General features: G+C 41.5%; 3 protein-coding genes across 3 annotated transcripts in view; 1 reads left to right on the top strand and 2 right to left on the bottom strand.

Moving 5' to 3' along the window:
* Positions 1-1,593: 1,593 nt before the first annotated feature.
* LOC110981366 (GEL complex subunit OPTI-like) lies at positions 1,594-8,512 on the bottom strand. Its single transcript, XM_022238880.2, has 5 exons — positions 8,297-8,512; positions 5,633-5,736; positions 4,979-5,108; positions 3,657-3,734; positions 1,594-2,629 (listed from the first exon to the last, which is right to left on the bottom strand). The coding sequence occupies exons 1-4, from the start codon at positions 8,396-8,398 to the stop codon at positions 3,693-3,695; spliced, it is 378 nt and encodes a 125-aa protein (XP_022094572.1). The 5' UTR covers positions 8,399-8,512; the 3' UTR covers positions 1,594-2,629; positions 3,657-3,692.
* A 209-nt stretch (positions 8,513-8,721) lies between these two features.
* On the top strand, positions 8,722-13,760 carry ube2c (ubiquitin conjugating enzyme E2 C). The gene is made up of 5 exons (XM_022238790.2): positions 8,722-8,976; positions 9,374-9,401; positions 10,902-10,988; positions 11,333-11,537; positions 12,718-13,760. Exons 1-5 carry the CDS (start codon positions 8,870-8,872, stop codon positions 12,840-12,842), a joined length of 552 nt encoding a protein of 183 aa, XP_022094482.1. The 5' UTR covers positions 8,722-8,869; the 3' UTR covers positions 12,843-13,760.
* Positions 13,761-13,878: 118 nt separating this feature from the next.
* LOC110981307 (ran-binding protein 9-like) overlaps positions 13,879-26,533 on the bottom strand; it is a 32,893-nt gene continuing 20,238 nt past the window's right edge. Inside the window, exons 5-11 of the mRNA XM_022238787.2 lie at positions 25,585-25,686; positions 23,080-23,162; positions 22,490-22,602; positions 21,135-21,773; positions 20,331-20,482; positions 19,607-19,718; positions 13,879-18,779 (exon numbers count right to left, since the gene is read on the bottom strand). Of these exons, the coding sequence (XP_022094479.1) occupies positions 18,649-18,779; positions 19,607-19,718; positions 20,331-20,482; positions 21,135-21,773; positions 22,490-22,602; positions 23,080-23,162; positions 25,585-25,686 (1,332 nt within the window). The 3' untranslated portion in view covers positions 13,879-18,648. The remainder of the gene's footprint in view (positions 18,780-19,606; positions 19,719-20,330; positions 20,483-21,134; positions 21,774-22,489; positions 22,603-23,079; positions 23,163-25,584; positions 25,687-26,533) is intronic.

Here is a 26,533-nt window from a genome sequence, read left to right as displayed (position 1 = left end):
TGTTAGAGAAAAAAATCTCATATTTGAATTCTAGAGCTGAAAACCCAAGGGGTGGTTTTGAGCAAACATTCAGAATTTTTTTTTTGCAAAGCTAGATGGCAAAAATTTTGACTTATCTGACAAATTTACAGAATCCAACAGCCACGTCTCCTTATCATAGATGAAAGTCTTGTCATGCAATCAGTTTATCTTGTGTCGAAATGCAAATCAGCACAATTAGCAGTTAGTAATACACAGCTGAAGGTGTATACATGTACATTCAGTGTGTAGATTTGGACTGGATGCTACTCCAAAGCTGAAGGAGTAACATGCTACAAGGTTGTCGTGATGACTGGTTACCTCAGTCAGTTTTTGTGTTTGCTCCCTTTCATACATTGCAGCTCTGTATAATTTTCATACATTCAACATTGTTTTTAGTTTATTTCAGTATAGATTCATTGAAGTAGAAATCGGACACTATGGCCTTGATTTTCATTGGAAATAAATTTTTCCAGGATGCAGATTATATTTATAGAGAATATTTATGTGAGAAGTGTTCGAATGAATATGTATTGTAGAACAATAACTTTTTAATAAAGAAATTATCTAAGATGGAAAGCTTGCGGTAAGCACCATGCAATGTCTCTTTCTGAGTCTGTGTGGTTCTGATAAGAACCGGAGAGGCTCTGGAACCGGAGAGCCTTGGAAATCTCCAAGCACCCCACCGTACCTCAAGACATCGGCTTCTCCATCAGCGATATCTGGCAGCCCCTCCTCACCTCCCGGTCTGATGGGTCCTCTATACCCTAAGACTCCCCTCCCCCCACCCAGGGTCTCCTATACCCAGGCAAACTTCCCCCACCACAGCCCATGACCAACTGACATGCATCAGTACCCAGGAGGATCCACCGTTCCACCTGACCACACAGCAGGATCCGTCACACTCCAGTACCTCCAACCAGCATATAAGCCCCACTCCCTGTCGGCATCTCTTCAGTCTCCCGACGACGGACAGAGCACACTGTCCGAAACGTTGTTTTTTTTATTTTCTTTTTTAATTTTTGGAGCCTCTCCGGTTCTTATCAGAACCACACAGACTCAAAAAGAGATATTGCATGGTGCTTACCGCAAGCTTTCCATCTTAGTCATCTGTCACCATGAATAGCTTGAAAGAAATTATCCTTGAAGTGCCAGTGGGAGTGGAGATACTTACTGTTGTATTATTCAGATATCAGAAGTTTCTGATATGCTGAGAAGTCAAGTTGGTCTCTCTTTACCTATTACTGCTCGCAATCACCTCAGGTGGTTCCATTCCAGTTGGTGTTTTGAGTGCTATGTGTTAGCAAGTTTGGAGACTGTGGGGGGGGACTGACAATGGAAGCCATCATGCCACTGAACAGCGCTACAACAGGTGAATTTTTTAAGGGGCGGGGGTGCTACGTGGCGTGGACTCGCTCTCCAAGGGGACATTTAGGAGTGAACTGTGGCTAGTGGGCTTGAATTCATTTCACAATTTAAATCACAATGGCATGGACATCTGCTGGTGGGGGGGGGGATACGTTCCTCATTGTGCCCCTCCAAAGCCCGCTGTCATTCAACACTGAAAATAGTCCGTTTTTGAAATTTTAAAAATTTATTCAAACTACTTACAACGTATTTCATTTTACAAATGGGATTACTGGTAATTTTCATGACAGTACAAGAAGTAAAAGACAATGGTAAGTCTTTAACTAGGCCTGTTTGTTTCACATGGATCTGGATCTCAATCAGTGATCCCAAAGCTGGTTCGCATCATCCATTATGAAGCTTTTGGGCATCTGTAAGCCAATGACCGGTCACTGATCATGATCCGTGTGTGACAAACACCGCCGATGGTAAAGGACATTTTACAATCAAGCTGTGATTTTTTTCCAGTTTATGATCTGGAAAATAAGGACATTATTTATATTTATCTCTCTTGACTGTGGGAAAAATCAAAGTAAATGCTGGTTCCCCCCAAAACCTTTTTAACAAGAAACTTTGGTTTAACAAAATCTGATCCTGAGTTCCCTCAAAAATGAAGACAACAGTCAAGGTGTGGAGTTGAGAATTCAGTACTTGTAAATGAGATATTTAAAAACAAAAAAAATGGCAGTATTTCAATAGACACTCCAAAGCAAATTTACCAATTTGTGATAAGCAGAAAGGAAACCCTGTCCCCAAAATTTAAAAATTTGCAAAAATTCCCATCAAATGGCTGTGGCTGGAAATAAAAGTTTACCTGTGGCTAGTGGCTGTAGCCATTTCTCATAGACATTATGTATTAACCTAAGCTACAGCCAGTTGATTCAGTCATGGCTTAACTTCCATCACAGCAGAATCTCAAATGCCCTACCTAATTTCGCTAAGCAGTCTCAATTCTCCAAAATATGACATTTGGCAGTTTATGGGCCATCACATGGAAGCACCGTATGAAATGGAGGCTGGGTTGTACCCGATAATGATCTTGAACCAAGATTGTGTCAACCTTACTGTCTTCATGTGGACCCGAGAACAAAGCACGTCCACATAATGCAGGCTGTGTGAGCCTTATGTGAACTATATCAGGTCCACACATGGTTTCCATCTCTCTGAAAAACAGGTTTAGAGGCATTTGGGGGTTCAGGATTATCTGTAGCAAAAAGAAACAGGAAACCATGAACAATAACCAAAAAACAACTTAAAAGTAGTTTTTGCAGTTGAAGCAAAACGAATATTTTGATTTTCTGAGCTACAAAAAATCAGAGGTATGTTTACAACTAGGTGCCATAAACATACAGGTGAGTGGTAGTGTGTAAAACAACAGAACAATTGGAGGCATTGAAAATGTTTCTAACTTCATTTATGCCCTGGGCATAATTACATAGAGCTGGAAAGCAGAAAATACCACAGAGCAAAATTTATTTGCTCAGCAATACAGAATTGGCTGAGAGCCAGTCTCCAAAAAAATGGGAATTGTGTGACAGTTTGAATGGTAACCATCTTTTTGCTAGGCGTGCATTTTCAGTGCTTAGCAAATAATACCACTTCACAGCTTGAGAAAACGGGCCCCTGGCTGTTGTGTAAGAGCACTACTTCACTATCTTAAATAATGTATTGCATGTACATCAAAATACAACAGGGCCTGTGGGCATGGGAAGCTCAAACAAGATTTGCTCTCCCTCTTTTTTCCCTGCAACCCTTACCCTTACAACTTCTCCAAGCCAAGCCCAGAGTTCCTCCTTCCCCAAACCCCCCATTTTCTCCCACTCCTTCAGTCTCATATATGGTTAACTTTAATCAGAGAAGTGGAACCTTCTCAGAGGTGTTCCCTAAGTTCAGAAAATCCAAACCTCTTCGCCGAGAGAAGTTACCAAAAAAGGTCTTTGCTACTTCAGCAACAAGACCATATGAAATAGACTTATGTATGAAGATGTGATTTTAAATCTGAAAAAAAAAGGAGATAAATTCTTGAATTTCAGACAAGAAATTGATCTGCTCATTCTGCTGCATAATTTGTAACAGAACATTGGAGGAAGCACCCCCCAACATAAAATGTGTAGTGACGTGCAGTGCTGAGGTCAGTGAACTATTTTGTGAACATACACCTGCAAGAACAGACTCTGTTGCTCTCAGTGCATCCTGGCTGTTTGGTTTTCTGAATGCAAATGATATCTTACAATAAAAACTCCAGAGGAGTTGAATGTCTGGTGCTGTCAGTCGAAGAACAAAGCTGAGTAGACTATTATCCATACAACCTGTAAAAAGATGGAAAAAAAAGTACCTGTATTGTGGAGTAAATAGGTGATCATTTCAGTTTGTCACTTGGCATGGAATGAGATAATACCCAAATGACACTTTCAAATCCAGAGAGATGGGTAGCCCGTGAAACAATGTGCTTCAAGGAAAAACCTGTTTCGTTTGTGAAGAAAATCAAAAGGGGAATTGAGCCCATGAATCAACAGTCAAAATCAACAACAGCAACACAAGAAAGGTAATATTGTAATCTAAAGGAAGTTTACAAAAGTAAAAATGAATCAGTGCATATGTATGAAGAGCACTTTCTTTTCTTAAAAGGCAAATTCTTGCTAACAGACACACTTGATAAGTTTTGGTTTTTATTTACCCCCCCCCAAAAAAACATGTACGTACAAATGAATGGAGGAAACATGATAATCACATTATGATGATAATTTTTTCTTAACCCTAACCGCCAAGAATATTGTTTGGCTTACAGTACTCAGTACTACAAAATACTAAGTAGTAGCCTGAGCCCGAAGGACCTAGCGCTACAAATTACTACTTCTGGCTAGGTTACTTCCATTGTTACTTGTACAGAGAACAATAAAGCCATGCATTCATAGTGCCACAGCACTGTATGGTACATTGTCTTATCTATTGTATTTTATGGCTTCAGAGAACAATGCAGTCAAGCGGCAGCACTGATTACTACATTTTACTACAAGTAGTAATTTGTAGTATTAAGTACGGCTAGGGTTAACCATGTATTATTTGAGTACAAGGCTTCCAGCACATACTGGATCCTTGGGCAAGAAGAAATTACAGTCAAACACACATAGGAAGAGCACTGTTAATACATAGTTTTAGGTCCTAAGTCTTTTATAACAAGGATAGTTTTAGGTCCTAAGTCTTTTATAACAAGGATAGTTTTAGGTCCTAAGTCTTTTATAACAAGGATAGTTTTAGGTCCTAAGTCTTTTATAACAAGGATAGTTTTAGGTCCTAAGTCTTTATAACAAGGATAGTTTTAGGTCCTAAGTCTTTTATAACAAGGATAGTTTTAGGTCCTAAGTCTTTTATAACAAGGATAGTTTTTAGGTCCTAAGTCTTTTATAACAAGGATAGTTTTAGGTCCTAAGTCTGGTTTTTTTGTTTCCGTGACTGATAATACAAGGTAACTATTATAACAAGGAAATCTGTGAAGTCCCCAGGACCTTGTTGTAACAGTGTTCCACTGTATACTGAAAACTGTTGCCCTTACCAAAAATAACGCAAATGATGACATAAATCCCTCTTTCGTCAGTTCCCACACACCACCGTATTCCTCCTCATCTATACCTTGGAAACTTGTGAAGTACACATATAATATACCTGCGTTGGCCGCGCAGAATCTACAAACACAAATGGGATGGGAGGGGACAGGAAGGGGTTTGGGAAATCAAAGTGTTTGCTGTTAGCATCAACCTTCTGGCAGTTTACCACAGACATTATTCTGTTTACAAACACCACCTACCATTTTGTATGGGCTGCCAAAGTGGACAAAGAGTTCACCCCTGGATGGCAAAAGTTTTTTTTGTTTTTTATCAAAGTTCATAGTTGTCCAATCTATGCTACAGGGATTTTTTTAGATGTTGTACTATTAAGTAGTAGTATAATGCTGAAAGAGCTGTGTGAGACTTTTTAACACTGTAAATTACTCTCTTGTTTATTTGTGCTGATGGCCAGCCATAGTTTTGGAGTGCTGGTAGGCAAAAGACTGCAACTGTAAAGGCAGTCAATTGGTACACCTAATTTTTATTTTTAACAGGTTTTTAAGTCAGGACCCTGCAGTGAAATGAATTTCGTTCGTCAAAATCCTTCATGCGCAAAAATTGGTGGGGTCTTACACGCTTGTAACTATATCCACTATACTTACAAAGCTATTCCTAAGAAACCTTTCAATGGTATGATGCCCCAGAGTATTCCACACAGCATAGCAACCAGCTGTCTTCCCCAGTAGATTACGTCTAGGAATTCATCCTATGGGCGTACAATAAAGAACTGACAAAAATAGTGACAAGAACAGCTGTGAAACAAAGGACATGAGATGACTCCTGGTGCTGAATGGTAAGTATGAAAAAAATGGACTCTCTGCCTTATTGAAACCTATTGGAAAGAGAGACAAACAGTCAAAACGGGTGCATTTTGAAGATTTGTATCCCCTGGGCTATAGCATATGGTCATGATCATGAATGAATGTAAGGTATCTGGATACAACATGTATACATGTAAACCCCTTCCTCTTGAAAGAATCCCAAATGTTCTCAGGGAAAGGACACAAAAGTCTTTTCACCCTTGATTTGCAGTGATTTATAAACTGATGTTGAGGGAACAAATCAGTCATGTCAGTTGCTCGACTACACTGTACTACTTTTGTACAACATCTGTCATTGTCACATGCTACCAAATGTGACTAAGGCGGCCACATATGGGGCAGCGTGGACATCTGGGATTCTCGCAAAATGGGACATACTGTGCCGGTGAAAACTGTGACCATGGCGACGTACGAACACACCAAACAGTCTAGCTCTACTAAGTGGAGCATTCGTATTCCTCTTTTTCAAATTTGGATGGGATCGATCATACTAACGCTCCACGACATTTCATATAGTAGAGTGACAACGGTTCTCAAAAATTCCAAAGACTCACCAAAAATACCTTTTTTTACCACCTACTGGCTTTCTTAAATGCCAAAGGAAAACTTTTGGGGCTTTAGTGACATTTCCAATTTCAAAATCTGTCAAAATCTGACCGTTTTTGCTCAACACTTGGCATGGTTTTGGCCCTTTTCTTTCTTGGTACTCAAAACAAAGATATGTAAGCTATCTTACATAAAACTCTTGGGGGAAATGAAGCAACATATTTATGGGTGCACAACTCGAATGGAACTCATTGTTCGTGCCATGTTAAATGTCATGCATAGCCTATGGCAAAAAAGGCTCTTTTTCTGTGGGGTTCGTGGGAGAGGAGCGGACGTCGGACACCACAGTTCTGGGGGTAATAAAAAGCGAAACCGGTCATGCTATTTAGTGTCAACAAGCGTCAACACATACAATTAGCATCAACAAAGTGTAAACAACTCAAAAGTACCCTCTAGAGATTCAAAAGTGGTTTTATTATAATTGACTCTGAGACCTGTCACTGTGTAAGAGAAACATCAAATTTGCTTCCAGATTCACACAGAAAAACGACAGTTTTTCGTAATGTATTGAGGCCGCTAGACCAGTAAACAGGGCCCAATGAATACTCCTTCGTCGTATACTGGGCCCTGTCCCGATAAACAGGGATTTCTTTTGAAAACTTTATCCAGGACATCCGAGAGCATAACTAAACATCTGCTTAATTTTATGAGCTAAAATTGCACCGGTATGTTCACTACTTACGCTGTAAAAAATCCACTAGGTTGCTTATTGTAGAAAACTCGCCTTTTCCTCATTTGGAGGAAAAAATGTTTCCTTTTTTTGCCGTTTTCCCACTCAGTGTGAATTTTGGCCTGACTTGTACATTACACAGACTCTTTTGTATGGTTAAGTAATGGTAGCCTGTACGAGAGCCTGTCTACTTTGTACCAGACTTCAGCACCTCCGAATCTCGTTTAGATCTGCGAGAGTACCTGTCGACCTAAGTACTTGTAGAAGATCACAGCTGTTTTGTGTTGCAGCTATTACGCAATTCTTTGTGGCAAATCATAGGTAGCGTGGCTCGCTCTCTGTAATGTGACACGAAAGTGACGAAACAGCTGTCAGTTTTGTGCAAGTGGGGAAACTTTGTCCGGAGTGGGGAAACTTCGTCCGGAGTGGGAAAACGGCAGAAAAAGGAGACATTTTTTTCCTCCAAACGAGGAAAAGGCGAGTTTTCTACAATTAGCAACCTAGTGGATTTTTTACAGCGTAAGTAGTGAACATACCGGTGCAATTTTAGCTCATAAAATTAAGCGGATGAAGGGTCAAGTGACGTAATGCTCAACGACCTTATTTGAAAGATGGCTACCGAGACAGCGAGCCCATTAGATTGAATGGATAAATGCAAAAAGACTGGAAAATACCTGAATAACGGGAGTGAAATCATTCAATAAATGGTTTTTAGAAAGCGGAAAGGTCAAGAATCATGTTCGTGTGCAAAAGAAATTGCACCCACGATGATAAGTGGGTGCGCCGGAATGAACGCCGACACGAACTTGCGTAGACAGATGTGTGCCTAAGGATAAATCGGGAGTGATCCGTGCCACACTAGTGGGGCTAGTATCTAGTCACTTCCTACCAGGCCGTCCACGCGAAAACAAGATGGCGGCCGGTCGGGCTGCACGAACAGGCCCGACTTTGTCGCTCCAATTTCCACACTCAAATATCATTTTCGATAACGTGATACATTGAATATGATATGTAGGAGCCTTACTTATATTGTAAATATAAAATATTTGCATAAAAATGCTTGAATATTTTGTTGACGCTTTGTTGACGCTAAATACTCCATGATACAGGGCTAACATCCTGAACATGACCCAGCCCAGCGAAACAAACAAAAAAAATTCAGGGCCTACTTTCTCTTGCCACTTTGAACCAGATACAAACACCCGTTTCCACACTGAGGGTAAATTCTGCTTCGTGTCTTCTTGATCCCCCTTCCTTCTTCTTGTTGCCATACTTCTTGAAAAGTGAAGCTTTACCGCCCTGCAACGTTTTCACTCTTCGAGCTAGAAGTTACGTGTCTCATGGGTGTACATGTATTGTGCACTTGCAGCACGATTAGTCAATCAACTCGTTCTCAAATGCAGAATATCCGTGCACACTGTATGCGCAATACTTCTTTGAGCTCTGAGAAAAAGGCAACCATGGGGGCGGCCATTTCTATTTTCTAAAGTTCATTCAACTTTCTCGTTAGGGCGGAGCTTGAGGAAAACTTATCTCTCATTGGTCCTTTCCTTTCAAGATATTTTATGATTGGATGCAGTTGACACAGCGCCATTTTTAAATGGTAAAATAGCCATTGCACCCCTAGCTAGCTGACCGCCGGCCGCTGCTTGCACACTCCGTACATTTCAGAGCGAACAAGCAGACCTACATCTTTTTTGCATGTAGCTTTGTATTTTGTCTGTTTGTTAAGGTTTACAAACATGGCGCAGAATGTAGATCCGAGGACAGTTGCAGCAACCAACAACAGGCGAAAGGATTCAACCAAAAAAGTGACAGAAAAGCGAGATAATCACAACGTAACAAAGAGGTTTGACCATGGAATTGTTTTCTTTGGGCCTTTGTCCTTAACTAAGTTAAAGTTCACATTACCCTGATTACAGAAGTGATTTTTAGGGTCTAATTTGAAACATAGGCCTAGCATGTTTATTTTTTAGGTAGTTTGGCATCTTTGGTCTGGGAACTTTCTCCATCATTTTTCATATTTTTGACTGAAGATTAGAAGACAAAAGTTGACCATGGTCTGACAAGGTCTGAAGGTTGAACATGTTGAAAATGGTGAGTTAAGTTGCCTAAACTTGTTTTCAAGGTTTCTCTGGCCATGTTTACCCACCTGCTTTTTAATCATCAGATCATGATGACATGAATAATTAATCATGTTTCCTGGTTTGAATTAATGTAAATCCTTTTGCTTTCTTTTCCCACAGACTTCAAACAGAGTTAATGCAGCTTATGGTAAGTTGGCGGGAAGAGTTCCATATACGGAACCAGTAATTCTTCCCTACAGTGATTTAATAGTCATCAGAAAGCAAAAACGTGTCCAGAATAGTTCAATTTAGGAGGGTAAATACCACGTTGTTTACTGAAAAAATACATGCACTTAGAATGTTTCAGATAGGGTTTGTGCACGGGGTATCAAGTGGCGTCCGTATATGGAACTCTTTCCAAGTTGGTGTTTGTCGTGGCACACTGGCAGTACACATGTTGGATGTCACACCATTTGACCATCTGTTGCTATCAGGAAGAACTGACGCCATCTACAGACTGAAATTGATCTGAGGACGTAGGCCCTACCCCTAGAACTTTGGATTCGTCATCCACTGAGCTGTGGACGATGAACCCCAGAGTTCCTATTGTACTGAAAGACCTGGACTCCACAAACTATCATCTTATTTCATTCCAGTAACTGACATCCTTCTTGTTGCCTTTTTTAACATTTGTACATGGTCTGGTGATAGGTAGCCTGACTACCCCTAGAATATGGGGGTTTGAAGTGTGCTCCAGGAGAGAGAGCGGAGCGTATGACAAACCCAAAGTTCTAGGATTATAGCTTGACAGCATCTGGCATTTATATTCTCTTTGAACCATTGTTACTGTTATTAACAGTGATGGCATAGGTTCATAGTCCAAAGAGGAGGCTTATTAACAGCAGACGATGTAAGGACGTAGTGATAAGGAGGGGTCCCATTCAATCATTCAGAGCCTAACATACGTGCAAAGTTTGCACGTATGTTATCGCAAACCCATCACACAGGGTGAAACCTTGGATTCAGCTCGCACAGACTGGTTGACTGTGCCAGAATTGGCTGCACTCATCTACTGGTCAAGGTTTTGGCCGTCCACCAATATGAGCGTTTCACAATAGCGCGCCTCCAAGAGTTTGCAATGCATTGGCCAATCACAGTACGTGAAATCTGTTGACCCCATGCGCACGTTTGGAAAGGGTTGACAGATTTCGTACATTGTGATCGGCCAACGCGTTACAAACTCTTGGAGGTACTCTGTTGTGAATCGCCTTTACTGTGTGTACACTTTCTTGCATAATTTAAAGATTCTAACATGACTGATAATGCAAGCTCCACCTCTGTCCTCAACTGACTGGTGTGCAACTGACTGACATTTACTCTACGAATACACCATGTAAAAATAATTCATAATAATAATGATAATTAACAATAATGTACGACTCCCCAACTCTGCACTTGTACCAATGCTCCTTTACTGCTGAAGTAGGACTGCATAATTCATGTACATTTGCCAATTGTTTCATTCTTAAACTGAAATCAACCAGGATTGCACCCTTTGTTTCAAACCATCTCATACAGCCCCCAGCCATGCAGTGACAGATTTTTCGCATACAATCCCCCCCCAATCACACACAGCTCCATCCCCTAGTGTCAAACAGTCATTTGCAGGTACTGATAACACACTTTCTTCCATTACTGATATTTCAAGGTGAGTCCGCCCAAAGGCATATCTGCTTTCCCCGATGGCGACAACATCTTCCTTTGGAAGGCGACAGTGGAAGGAAGTCCTGATTCTGTGAGTGATCAAGTCACTTGACCCTGAGCTTGGACAACTCAAAACCGTCCGTTTCCTAACGCCATGCACATGTTGTGGTTAGATTTGAGTAATGCTAATCTTCTGATTCAGTTCTAGGGGCAGCGAGAACTTACATGATCCCTTGCACAAGAGGAAAGTTTTTTCAGTGCATGTAATGTAAACTACATTGACAACACCCAGTCAAAATGCAAACCCACAAAGCCGAGCAATGCAGATTTCTCAATTTGTAACATCACTGCACTGTTAATCATAATGACACAAAGCTGTGTTTTGGGGATGGTAGTGGGGTAAACACGCGTACTTTCAATTTTCCTGCCTTCCAGATGTACGAGGGCCTGCACTACAAACTCTCCATGGCATTCCCCAGCGATTATTCCGTCTCTGCCCCCAAGGTCAAGTTCCTGACTCCCTGCTTCCACCCCAACGTGGACACAGAAGGCAATATCTGCCTTGACATTCTGAAGGAGGAGTGGGTGCCAACCTACACGGTGTCATCCATACTGCTCTCCATACAGGGGCTTTTGGCAGGTGGGGCCACTGTCGGAGGGACCCTGTGGTTTCAGACACTGAAGTCTTTGTTTGTCTGCTTGATGGGGGGGGGGTGGTGTCGTAGGAGCCAAATTGAGATGCCACAGTCTGCTCTGGCATTATGAGATTTTCAAAAATGAAAGCACTCAACAACCAAGTCCATTTCAAGGAATAATGGTGCAGAGACAGATTTCTGCTTCTTGTCAGAATAGAACCAAATTCAGGTTGCAGCCCTATTAATACATGTATGTACAGTACATCTCCTACACCAGATATTCCTCAGGACACGATATATGCACATTCCGTGCATATTGAAATTAAAATAACAGTTGGAGGATTCAGGACTGTTGACGGTTGAGTCCAGAATTCAAGTTGTGACAACCATCTGTTCAAAACAGAGCTTTACGGGAGCTCATTTTGAAAGTTTCTCAGGAGTGTGCCTGTGTGCTGTAAGTGCCCCCCTTAAAAGTCTCTGATGATGGTAATGGTGATTCCCTTGAAGATCTTACAAAGAATGAGTTTCGATAAGTCTCAGTCCTAGCAAATGGGATTTCAATTGGCGTCCTGTTACTCCTCCTTGCTCTCCTTTCCCGAATCTAAAATATTCATTTGCACTTACCTCTATTCCCACCATCCCCTTCTCAATCGTGTGTATGTGTGAGACATTTTGCTAAACTAGGGGTCTGATGGTAACAGCTCACTCTTTTCGTGTCATGCATGTTGACTGCCTCACAAGTTCATTTGAAGCAAGATATGGGACGGAGAGAACCCCCCCCCGCCTTCGTGTTGGTCATTGTTTGATCCGAATCTCAGGAATTCTTTACAGACTTTTTGGGGGGGGATGTGTTAGGTAATAATAGTCTAGAGTGTGTATAGGGATTGGACAGGTGGGGGGGGTACCGCTCCGTCTCATATCTTGCCTGGTATATTTTTACTCAATCTACAGCCACTCGCAATGCTGAATATACATGTACTGCCATTGACCTTCTCCCCTCATGAGAATATCTCGTTCAGGCATACAGTTGGGAGTTCCAAAAAAAATTCCAATCTGTTGAAGATTTTTTTGTTCAGTCGTTTTTACTTTTAATGCCACGTTTGAAAGGTATAGAACAAGGGAACTGGAATGTCCAAACTTGCAGGCAAGACTGAGTAACGTGTTTTATATTTAACCTTTCGACAGCGCCCAACATTAAAAGTCCCCTCAACCTCCAGGCAGCCCAGCTCTGGGAGAATCCAGCCGCCTTCAGGAAAACCCTCCACGAGAAATACAAGGCTGACAGCAAGAGGAAAGGCCAGGGAAAGTAAGAGCAAATTGCCATGATGAACCTGGGATCCACATTGGAGAAAACAGAAATGCAGACTGGCAGAGAGTGGGAATCAATAAGGCATTTTTAGGGGACAGACGTGTGAGTAGCAAGTTTTTAAAAGCCTGTCACCTTTAAACTTTGTATGCCACACTGCACCCTTCTGAACGAGAGAAAAATTAACCGGAAGGCAAGTTTGGTTGGGTTGGATTTTGCTGATCTGTGAAGTGTCACAAGTACTGGTACTAACAATCTACCTCGAACCAGATCTCATTTAAAACTAAGGTTTGGGTTGGATGCTTTTCTCTCTGTTGACCATAGGAAACCAGACTTGAGTTCGGTCATCAAAGATGCAAGTCCAATTCCATGATTGATGTACCGGTATAGAGTTGGTTTTTCTTGTACAGAAATAATGCATGTAAATTTGTATAGAGAAATAGACTTTTGCATTGTATTTTGATGAACGGAACTGCATTTGGGATGAGGCGGGGTTTAGAAAAAAGGCTTTTGCGTAGTTTACACTTAAAAGGTCTTTCCAGGGGTATGAATGAAAACAAAAGCAAATACTACAGATTTCATGTTCATTGTATTTGATTTTATATCAAACCTCTCTTTAACAGAAAATTCTCTGCCACTTTTTATTTTCCCAGGGAAAAGGAGTGTCTTGATTGTTGTGTATTTTTGTCTCAGAAAAATACATTTCTTAATCACCGATTAGAATTAAACAGCAAAGTGAGTGAAGTTCTTGACGCAGAAATGTTGTAGAGAGACGTTGAACAATTTCTCCTCAGCAATAAGATCAACTTTTTCTTCTCTGTAGATTTCTCTGTATTTGAAGATGGCAGAAAATCTGTAAAAACTATTTATACACGATTTAACTCCGTTACAAAGTACAGTGAATTTTGTAGAATCCTAGAATACCACTATTTGTTTACTTTTCTTTAAATAAATGCACAATAAAAAAAAAAGAAAATCCTGAGTTTTATTCCGTGTTCTCTGTGCCTGGGCTTATGAAAATCACCACAATCACCAACTGGTTAGATCTGCCACACGCGCAGCATTTATTATTTCATTAAATCTTCCTCAATACATGTTTTTTTTTTTATAAATCCATGTATACACTACATAGTTCTCAAAAAAATCACATAATCTTTTTCTAAAAATGCCAGGGAATAAATAGACAAAAATGGCTACCTTTAAATTGTTTTTTTTTCATGTTTTCACCTCTGCACAACGTATCCATTTATCAATATGAAACGACAAGAAAGGAACATAAATTAAAAAAAAGGAGACACACTCTTCTTGAGATGCTTATGCAAATACGTAATCAACTGCCTTAAAATCGAACTGTGCTGATACAGTGAAAGGATCGAAAGCTGATCTATTAAAACTCAACAACGATACCTCTCTGCTGCCAGGAGTCTTGGAAGCCCGTACGCAATGTGCACACGAGCATTAAGTAACACAACCGTCGCACAGGAATACGCTGTCAAAACTCTGGCCACTTTTGGCCATGCACTATCATGAAATATCAGAGCAGCATGGCATTTGGTGTCAATTTGTCAGACAAGCTCAGTCTGGGTTTATGCGCCCCTCCAAAATGCTAAATTTCAAAGGGAAAAAACCACAGAGTTAAAAGCTATCAAACTGTCCCTGCACGAGTGAGTACCCCCCCCCTGACTTGACATTCTCTCAGCCAGTACCTCAGGCAAAACTGAATATCATGCTATGAGTACGTAACTAGTGACTACTCGGCCAATTTAGTACAGTGCACATGTACATGTATTTAACTACTGCTGGTTACAATAAAGTACATGTCGTTTGGCCGGCCTCTGTATTCTTGTTTACAACCCAGTAGGCAATTTGGTCCACAAACTGGTACTGTAACTAGGCAGTTTATTTTGGCAAAACAAAAGAAAGTTTAGCCAGCTGTAACAGACCATGTTGTAGTCAAGTCCTACCAAAGTCCAGTCACAAGTCCCTTCACAAGACCAGTCACAAGTAACAGGGTGAACAATGACAAGGGAATGCTTGTGTCACAGTTCCCTTCAACGGCTTGTGACGCATCTTAAGACTGGATGACTTGTGATGGACTTGCAGGAACTTGTGATGGACTTTACTGCAACACTGCTAAAGAGGTTCTGCACGGCGGCCATCTTCCCGGTCAGTGTTTTGTTCCACTGGGATGTACACATGAGTAGACCTCTTGTGCACATCCCCCCCAAAGTACTTGCCAGGAAGATGGCTGCTATGCAGAACCTCTGCAGAACACCCAGACTGAAACTGTAAGACCTTTCTCTTGTGTAATATTATTTGAGCCTTCACTCCTTTGACTTGTCCAGCACAAGAAAGATTTTTATGCTGATACAGATTAAAACAACAGTAACAGCAAAAAGTACAACGATGAAAATAAATACACTACCGATATAGCCCATACCTCATATTTCGGACGAATTTTCTGAAACAAAATTATACATGTACATGTACTTCTGGGGCATGATGACCGCTGTGCATACTTCAATCGTTTAATTTTTTGTGGAGGAAAAAGCAACAGCTTACGAACATATCCAGCCTTATTTGAATGGAATAAAATTGTACAGATTATATGTGCCAAAAAATTCATTAAAAACATCTAGACTACTCGGTAATTTATAAATTTACAAATAACATAACACATTACTTCTGTCTTATTTCAAACAATTTCGTTTAAATAATTGGATTTGACAATCAAACAATAAGGAAAAGAAATCTTTATTGCATTTTCTTGATTTGACACTTGGTGGCTTCAATTAGTGTCCACAATTCCACAAATGGGCTGTTTTTAAACCATAAATCAATAAATGGGAATTTGTGTAGTTACAGATGTTGTGGGAAACTATACAAATGATTTGAATTTCAAATCAACCGTCATGACTCATTAACCCAATACCCCACATCATAACAGGTGCTGCCCGACCTTTTCCTGCCGTGAGAAACTCCTTCTCAGAAAATCCTCCTTTAGTAAAAAAGATTGTGTAATTTGCAGGTAAGGATGCACACTGCATTACTCCACTGAAGCACTAACGTTAAACTTACAGCCAAACAATGTGCACCACTTCACTCTGTTAAGCATTTAGGAGCGAAACACAGTTTGGGGCCACATTAAACTGCAGGTTTCATAAAGGTTCGTGGGAGTTGATCCTGGCTACTGCAGCGTACTGAGAACGAGTAATTGGTGCTAGTTCTATCGAGTTCACAAATCAGAATAGAGTGCAAATGACAGAGCATTCACCACAGTTTTGCCTTTCTGTAATGTAATGCAAAGTGGTCCAAACAAACTCAGTTTGGCCCTCCGGGGACGGTGCAACAATCCCAAGGAATCTTGTCGGGTTGGCATAAGGGTGTCGTAGAGATAAACAGCAAACGAGAACACTCGAGGCCAAGTCTAATCCAACGTATCACTTAACATCACTTTGGCATAGAGCTATTCAGTGATGCAAACACACTTTTAGGTGACTGAGATTGAACTCTAAAACTTCCTTCACATTTCTGCTCTATCCAGTATGCAAGAAAACCGTGTTTTTTCTGAACCAAGAAAAAAAATTACACAAAGACAAAACAAAAAAGAAAAAAAATCGAAAACACCTCTGCTTGTTTGGAAGTAAACTGGAGAGAGACAAGCTCTTCTATCAGGGAACTGTGAACTCTTATGTAAAAATTTGTAATTTACAGCAATATCACAACAATGTTATTTTTGCCTAGTAAGATTGAGTTTCTACACAGGACCCAATGCGATCTGGTATTTTTTATGTACAACATCTCTCTCTGTTCAGTCCCTGATTAAAGTTAACGTAACGTCACACAGTTTCTTGAGGTATGCGGAATGCACATCCATCCCCCTGTCTGGTCTCATTCCTTGAAACAATCCTTAATCTCCTCAGTGTCTGGAGGAGATGTGCAGAACGTTGAGTCCCGCACAACCGTTTTTGCACATCCTTTTGACAGTCCTGACAACGGTACATAATTTGGCCGGACCATTCTTTAAAAAAAATTTGACTGATAAAGATGCTGCACAGTAGTGAGGTAGCCTCCTCTTGCTAATGACATCAGAGTTTAAACAGTTCTAGAACTTCACAAAACTCCTTTTATTTTCAAGCTGCTCGGTTAAATTAAAATGAGGTTCAGAATGACACAAGCTACTTAATTTTTTTTAAAAAGAAAGAAATCCAACCCATTTCAAATAACTATCCAATGAGCCAATTTGGTATTTCAAAAAAAGGAAGGTCAGTCGAGAACAAAGGAACCTGACGTCACACCAGCTCAAACACGTTGGGTGTGTTCGAGTCAGCGCACAGCGGTGCTGATAGGGGAACTCACAGTGCATGCTGCTGTTCCCGAATGACCCGAGATACACTTTAATTTAGGCGTGTGCTATTGGAATACCAAACTAGTTCATTTTGATTTCAGTACAAAGTCAGGAATAATTTCAAATTTTATGGAGTCAATAACTGACTCTGCTTTGAGGACCAGAAAAGTGGGGTTGAGGGTATGGTTGATGCTAAAAACAATGGCTGGACCCTTTTTTCCTCTGTTGTATTTTTCAGCAAAGCTTTACCTGTTTACAACTTCCTCCCCTGTTACTACTACCTCGAGGAGACGGACACAAAATACCTTATTATGCGAGCTGAATGTTCATCAAAGTACTTTGGGAATTGCTTCGGAACTCATGCTTCAATAATCCACCGGAAATGTTGCTCAGTCTTACTCTTCCTGATTGCTCGTGTCCACGCACATTAACTACAAACAGTCCCTTCCAGCCGCAAGCATGTATGTATGTTTATGTCACCTACCCTTGTGGTCTGTCCTTTGTTTTCATGGAGTTTAGACAACTTGGGTGAAAAACTCATTTTTCTGGCAACGCGAACGCTCTTTTCAGCTGGCTTTGTGTTGACAGTTTCCTCAAGTGGTCCTCTTCCTTTTCCTACCGATAACCCCTGACCCCAAAATGCCTCGACAACTTTTCCAGAAAGGGGGTACAGGTTTAATCCCCATGTGGTTCGCACAGCCTGCGTTACGAGCACCTCTTTCACTCATGAGTCTACAGTCGACAACAGCTATGCAGGATTGTTCGGAGATTTTGGGAGCTCCCCAACACTTCAAAATAACCAGCAGTTCAAAGGTAACTGGACACTTGTGGCTTAGTTATCCCACAAAAGAAGGAGATTCCGATCCGGTGTTGTGCTCAAGTTCAAATGGGAGGAGAGTCAGTTGAATATTTCTATCACCAAGAAGTTGTGGAACCAACTACGAGTTGGAAAATTCCTGGAGTGTATTAATTATGGCAGGGTGTCAGGGGTCTGGCTTGATCTGTGTCAACTCTGGACGAACCATTTACTGGTAGTCAACCTTAACGGGCCAGGCACCAAGAGAATAACTTGATGCTGCTACATGTTCCAACAAGAAAGCAGTTCTACCACACACAATCAACAAGTTGTAAGTGAGAGCCATTCACATGTCAAGAAGAACCTTTGATATTGTTCCAAGTGCCAAATATTGACAGGTTCTGAGGCGAATATTAAATAAATCAGGCCCCGGAAAACAGTTTGTGAAGAAAAGGTAGTTTTCTGACCACTATCTTGAAGAGAAAACAAACAAGTCCAACTGTCTGTGCTTGTGGGATCTTGCGGCAGTTTTATTCAGGTTCTACGTAGCCCCTCCCTTGAACAATGTTCCATGAGTTCGGGAGATGATGGGGACCACAGTTGTGAGTTTCTGACACAGAAAGGCTACCGCCCACTAGTGTGCGTGTGTCCCCGTGTTTGCGTTAGTTAGTGGATGAAGCTTTGGACGCTGGTGAAGGCACAAGAGCCGGGGCCATATTTGGACATGAGCTTCATTGTCTCCATAGTATGACCGATGGCCAGCTCTAGTAGAGGATGCTTCGGCATGTTTTGCAGTTCTGCAATTCAACAAAAACAAAAAAATCAGAAATGTACTGCAGACAAAGCTGAAAACTGCTGGCTGATCACAGTGACCTGACAATTTGTCCAAAATTAATTAGCCTGACTTTCCAATCTCGGCCAAATCTTACTCAAAGGCAAAATCTTCCACAAGGATTGAAATTTCGAACCTTTTAACTCTGACGTTAGTTAAACAAGTTATGGGAAAGAAGTCCACTTGCAAAGGCAAAGGTACTTAGACCAACAGTGCAAAATAAGCTTTACTATAAATATGGCCAATTTTCATGCTGTACAAGAAAAAATCAGAGAGTTCATTAACTTGCCAACAAGTTGCTGAATACAAATTGACACAACTGTGTAAAAGAAATCATAGAAAATGTTTGTAAAGCTTGTGAAATTGCATTTGTTGCTTCGTGTTGCTATCTTGTAGGAGGTCTTGAAGGAGTGCCTCGTTGTGCGTATGCATGGATGTTTTACTAAGCTGAAGCCAGGTCAAAGGTTCCATGAACAATTAACCCCCTGGCCTTTCTCAGAATTATATTTGAGCGAGAGACACCCATCTCCACCTTTATCTTTGGCTCATGCTCTATATTTAAGCTCAAAAAAATTCAACTATAGAAACCAGGGGGGCAATATTTTAAAATCTTGCCACATATCAGACAATTTGACATTACTGCAGCAGAAAACGTCGCTGAATTGAGCGAGAAAGTCTTGACATGAGGCTGGAAATTTATTTAAAATGAAGCTCGTAGCCAAAGGTGCAAACACAGCCGTGAAGTGGAAACCTTACAGAGGACGCGTTCAGCCTAAAACATTGACAACTCACCTAGAATGGCACTGTTGAGAGCTGCACACACAGGCTCTCTGAGTACCGGGTCTAACTGGTAACCCACTGGACTATTCCATGGATCTGAATAGGCTAGTAAGCTGAATGCATCCTGTAAACAATCAAATTAAAAAAAAAACAAGACAGATAATGAAAGCAAATCTTTGCCAAACTTCTCTTTCAAGACCAAATCCCACAAAATGAATCTTAAGTGCTTTTTCTACTACCTGTTTTCACTTGCACTGTGAAGAGAACACACAGTTTCTCATTTTGACAGAGCAATCAATTTGACAGCCTGATCAATATGGACATTGAGTAAAAACACCTGCCAACCCCAAATTCTACAGTGCCAGATCTGAGGACATGTTTTTCACTGTCTTCAGCAACTTTTGATCTATTCTGCTTGGCTGAATCCCAACGTACACTGAATGCTTTGGATGTCAAGCATTTTGGGAGGCAGTGACATCCAACATCAGTCCTTGAACACCAAGGAGACAATGGAAAATTGCCTTGCTCCAGGAAAACGTTTATTTCTAGGTTGGAAAAGCTAAGAAACTCTCTTAAAAGCAAAAAAAAATCTCTTTTTTAAGTGGTGCTCCAAGTCACAACTCGAGTCTTATACGCTTTCAAGCATGTTGATCTCGCTGCAACAGGCAACACAAACTGTCTAGTGAAAACCTGATCAGAAATGCAACCCCCCCAAGAAACTAAACACACAACGTACCTGTAATGCTTTCTGGTTGGTATCGTTCCGTCCTACCTCTCGACACAGTCTGTCGTACATAGTCTGGAGCTCCCGACCGAAGGATAGCATGCGCTCTATTGCAGCTAGATTCCCTCCACATAACTGCCGCTTCATACTCCGTGGCTCCATAACTGGCACAGGAGAAAGAAAAGAGGTTACCAAGAAAAACTGGTACACGACAAAATAAAAGTCAATTCATGGGGCTATGGCACACGTAAAACAACTCACAAACTGCATGATGACTGGAGCCAAACTCAAGATACAATTTGTTTTTTGGGGTGGAGGGCGGGGCAAACTGGGAAAAGAAGGTGGAAGTAGCCGGCATTTTTTTTTTTGCTCCAAGACTAACCGGACTACAGGTTCAAACTAAGATACATGTAGTACAATGTAACATCAGGAAATCTGTTTTGGGCAGTCAGCATCGAGGAAGGTAAGGTGTGGGTACTTTTGAATTTTGACATGGCGCTTGATATCCCCTTGAAAGTTTATGTATATGAACAAGAATGAGATCCGCACTGGAAGATTCTAGAGAATTGTATAACGATATTAACTTGTGCAACATATCACTAAAAGGAAAATCCACACCAATATACAGAGTAGTCAGATGAATATGTCACTTAAAGGAATTAGTGCAAGAATCAGAATACGGATCAACACAAGCGCATACTTCATTCGTTTTCACTACAGTTCTTGGTATGACGTCTTGCTTTGGTACTCTACAAAGGAAACAGATGTGCTAGTTTCAATGGGACACCACACAAAAAACCACTCAAGTCTCCTCACCTATATCATCTGTGTCCATGTCGTCAACAGGACAGGACCCATTCATGATTGGCACACTACCATTCCGGACCGGTGCTCCGTTCCTCCGATTTCTCTCATTGGTTGTTGCAACATCCCTTGGCCTGTCGTCGTGGTGATGGTGGAGGTGGTGATGCGGGTACTCCACGTCCATGTCTATTTCCCGGTCGTGCGCCACGTCCTTGGCAGGTCCCCCATTCATGATCTGTCCTTTCGGGGAGCCGTTCAGGGAGTTCATGTCCGAGGACCCGGCCTGGTCCGACTGGTGGTGCGTCTTGGGGGACCCGGACCCCAGCTTGCTGTGCATGAAGCTGCCGCCGCTGCTGCTACTGCTTCCCTGATGTGACGGCTGTATCTCCATGTGATGCGAAGATGTGGAGGATAGTGATATACTCTCGTGGTGGGGGCTCATCGCCGGGCTCGCATGCCGGCTGGAGGAGCGTGACCGAGGACTCCGCAAGCTGCGGATTTCACTATCTGTACCGTTCACCATTTCCACAAACTGGCGACACTTGAGCATGAATTCAAGGTTGGGTTTTTTTTCTAACAAGCCCGGGTATTGTCTCTGGGTGGTTTCAATGGCTTCTCCCATGCGCCCGTCTAAGACTAGCCTCTGTATTTCTGTGTCATAATGTAAAATTCAAGTTAGCCACATGATTCAACAAGATTACAATCTCTTCAGAACTGTTCCATGTACATGTACAACCCTATTGCCCATACTCAATAGAACAAAAAGTGACTGAACGTACTTTTCTTGAATCTAAAACTCATCACAACTGGTAGGGTTTACTGTGTTTAATGTACAGTTCCAAGGCTTTTAATCCACAGCACAGTGCAAAAAGACAGACTGTTGCTTTTTTCTGAATTGGCTTCTCACTTCATCTACAAGTATGTTGGATGTTTCTGCAATCAGCAGAGCAGGGGATGTGAATCCTGCCACCTCTGCAACCCCACGTTTGAATCCCACCTAAGTCAGCATGTGGATTGGGTTCTCAGTTCTTGCCTGATTCCATGGGTATTCCCTGGTATATTTATCCGGGGTTTTCCTCCAAGCTCTAAAACTGAACATTTCTTCATCGTCTTCTTAACCCTTTGAGGGATATTTTCTTCTAACAATTGGTTTTTATTAATAAATAAACTAATTCCATATTGAACAATAACCAACAGACTGCATAGGAGATTGAAAAATTTTACCAAGGTGGGACTTCTCAAAGGACTGAGCAGGGCTTCTCAAAGGACTGAGCAGGTTTTCTAAGTAATTTTGACCGTTGGAGAATTGCGCAAAGTCAAAGCAAAAAGACTTGTGCAATGGGCACTGTGCAAACTGCCCAACTTACTTTGTCTGTTTTTGATGGACGTTAACTCTTCTGCAATGGTCTGACCTGTACACCGCGCAAAACACTCGGCTGTGGAACAGTAGCCATGGTGGACTAAGTAGGTTGATACCATTCTGAGAATAGGGATGCGCAACAAGTAAGTACCATGGTTAAACAACAAAATACACATGGAAGAATTTTGTAGAAATGTTGCTATTATAATGGAAGGTCCAATCAGCAACAATTCTGAAGAATGAGGCCTGATGGGACATATTAGGGGATATATTTATCTACCTACGGAATGGAGCATTCCATTTATGTGGTGGGCTATGTCTTACATTGGGATGAATAATTCACGACATGTGATCAACATTCCACCAATCAAATGACAGGAATTTAGTTTACTCAGTTATGTAGGTGAGAGTAAGAGATGCCTCAAAGCTTCTGAAATCCCACTGGTCAGCATTCTCATCGCTGCGTTTACCTCCTCCAAGTCTGGTTGCCAAGGTCTCAAGTCCAACTTTCCGCAGCTGTCCTGTGAACAAGCTAAATATCGCCCTCAGCAGTGCCAGCCCACAGCCAATCATACAATTAACACACACTGGCCTTACCTGTGTAGCGTTGTTTGCCATTCCCCCTTGTCATCTGGCACAGGAAATCTGGAAATGGTGGCGCATGTCTTCATCCGCATTTCCTGAGAGCCAATACAACATTAAAAAAAATTGAAAGTCTGGCAGAGCACCAAACTGACAAGAGCAACACAGTCCCTTGAGCAACTAGGTCCTACATGTATTTCACGCAACTAGTCAATCACATTTCGAGGGAAATTCGAGGGCATCTCAGAATTCTCAACTCCTGGGGACCTGTCCACTGAAAATACTGCCTACTGAATATGCCAAAACCTCACATTTACGAGGAGCTTGGAAACATCAGGGGTCCTGCTACTGGGAAGTAGATAAATCTGCCAAGCACAGAAATTTGCTAAGCAAGTTAGCAGCCGATACCCCATGCAAAGTGCACTGATTGGGACTGGTGGTGGGAGGGAGGGGTTTAATACCGTTTGGCAGGTAACTCTCAATCACAGGGTGGGGAGTTCGAATTCAGTGGCTGTTTACGCTTCAGGAACTTTGGTGAGTGACTGTACTCCTACTTGCCTCTCCCCATCCCAGGGTGTAAATGTCACGGCACACACGTTTATTTAGCTGGGGTTTTTTTGCCTGGAGTGGCTGCATTTGAAAAGTGTATGACTCAGACAGCTGACATGGCTTTCTGAATGTTAACGGGCCCGACAAGATGGTGTAAAGCACATGGACAGTCCATCAGTAATGAATGTGTATGTTGTACAAGAATACTGCATACGTTTGGCAGAGAAAAAATTTCTGCTAATCCCTTCAACAAAATAAGGACAAGATGTTTCAATATCTGAGCATCTGTTCCATTTGAAACTACCCGTCCATCTGGGATGCACTTGTTCATACTACATGTAGCTAATGAGCAAAGTGAGCAGGTGCTTTTTGTTTGTTTTGCTTTGCAATCTTCTACCATACTCATGGAGCGTAAGTGCTTCAACGGGGTCTGTCCTACGTGTGATCATCCATGAATAGGAATGGCCATGAAAGACTTGGCATGTTGTACACTCAGTCTAAAGTTGTCACACCTTTAGCATGCAAGTATGGCAGATTACAATAACCCTATCCTAAATCCTTCACTGGCTAGAGAATTGAGGGCTGCTAGAGGTAATGGTTACCCAGTCATTTAATGTGAACAGTCCAACCAGCAGAAAGTAGAGACAGACATAAAACAGGCAATGCGTTCAAGGCTATAAACAATGGTTTGAGGTCCAGACATACTAGCACATGGACCTTTTAAGCCTCCCTGTGCTAATGACAACTGTACTCAAGACAGTGGATAGAAATGAAGTTGAAGCCAAAGGTTTGGCAGCGGAAAGAAATTCACACTGACGCCATCTCTTAATCAACTGGCTACGGCCAGGATTAATACATGTACGTGTACACAGAATGTGGCTACAATTCTAATGGCTGCATAGTGGCTTTCCAAAGGCACTACTGTTGTTTCAGCAGCAGTAACAACTTTTAAACAGTAGCCTTATGGAATATGAAATCATTTTTAAGCGTATAAAAACAGCCAACTGTTACTGGGGAAATTAATTGGAGCTTTCAGCACCAACATTTGCCAAGCAAAATAAACAACAATATAAAATACTGCTCAGGAGAGACAGGCTGTCAGACAAAACTTCCCGAGATTTGCATCTTTCAAGTCTCAACTGGTCTGTGCTTAGCAGGTAAATTTGCTGCAAAAATGCCTAATTTAGATGCTAAGCGAAAACCAGTTTAGAATCAGTCACTCAATGCACAACATTGAGGCTGATAACCTGTTCTTGGTAAGCATTTTTTTTTCTCAACTCAGCAAATATTTATTAACAGCTAAACAAAATGGACCTCTGCTGATGCTGCGGTTTTGTGCATGCATTCAGATGAAAATTGGTCCTCCGCAGCAACCATCGAGTTCACACCGGCTAATGCACACAATGTTTTCTTCCTCCGCTCTTGTGGCCAGGCGACACGGTGCACAAAATATAACATGGTTTGAGGGTGGATAGTCGATGTTAGTATCTTTGAGGTACATGTACATGTATTGGAAGTTGACAAAACTGCATCCATTGGCTTTGCCTCACACTAGTTGGTCGGCTTCCAATATTGAGGAAAGTTAACACTGACCATCTGCCCAAACTAAATAATGTTATATTTGTTGGAGCATATCTCATACGTACATGAATACAGTTGCCATTACAATTTCAAAAATCAATTAACACAAAGATCAACATGAACGAGTGCTGCCAGCGCCATCTTTTTGTATGTTGCTTGGGTGAGTCCTACAGGTGCGTACTTCACCCAGATGACAGTTCCAAAACTGCTCCATGGGAACAGTGTGGATCCTCACCTATGGGCCTGGTGCACAGCAAAAAACACAGCGACCGGAACGTGATTGCGAATGGAAGAGTGAGAATCTGGCCCTCGATCATGAATATGAATGAGGTATGGTAATACCTTCTTGCAATAGGCAAAGTCTGTACACAGCATGTAGGAATGCTTTACCTGCATGAGGTCATCTATATTGAAGACAAATGGATTCTGCCCAAAATTTGTATCCACAATCTCTCCGGGAGTCTGTAGGCCCACTGTGGGATAGAGATTACTCTGAAAAAAATATAAGCAATTCAGAAACTATTAGAGATAAACTTTTTTCAATGACTCAAGTTTACACTACCCAAAGCATGAAGAACAGCACTTTATTTCTCATAACATATCCCAAAAGATAATATTTTGAGTTAGAAGCAATACCTGCAAACACCTTACAATGTAAGTAATATTCTGCATTTTTCAACTGTAATTTCTGCACTGACAGTCCAAAAGGTAACGAAATAATCAGCTGAAACTTTGTCAAATGCCAAATTGCCCAAGGAAAGTTTGTTCACCCTGTGTGTAACATCTGCAGCTGGAGGATAAAACGTAAAATGGGCCTTCAAGGTTGGCCAGCTCAGACATTCTAGTAATTTGGCACACAGTCAAAAAGTTTGGGTGGGCCTACATGTGCTTCAGATTCAGTCTAAATTTAATCTGAAAACTGATAATTGGTCTTGGTGGACCAGTTCCAGAGCTTGCTTTGTTTTCGGCAATCAATTCATTTCAAACTTTTTGAAGAAGAGCATCTGATCTTATCATGACAATTGTGAAGGCTCAAATGAGGGATATTGGTATAAATTTTATTATTGGTTCAAAAGGTTATGATAATGACTTTTCTGTAACAGCTGGGTCTCCCTATCCACTCCGAACGAGAACAAAAGCGGGTGTGCTTTCAGAAATGATGGTTTTTTTGGTGGGAAGTCATCTTCTGAGTGTACGGTTGAATATTCATTTGTCACGGAATGCGTTGAGTAGATTAACAATTGACCTCGATATGAAAATGGAACATGACATAACAGTGAGCACAGCTCAGCGTGATACTGGCCAATTTGACTCTGTGCCAGCTTGCCAAGTCACTGGC

This window comes from Acanthaster planci, linkage group LG06 (assembly GCF_054643075.1).
Source record: "Acanthaster planci isolate LZ-2023a linkage group LG06, COTS_SCS, whole genome shotgun sequence".
In the NCBI taxonomy this organism is placed as follows: domain Eukaryota; kingdom Metazoa; phylum Echinodermata; class Asteroidea; order Valvatida; family Acanthasteridae; genus Acanthaster; species Acanthaster planci.
The sequence above is the reverse complement of the archived record's forward strand: the minus strand, read 5'-3'. Positions and strand labels throughout refer to the sequence as shown.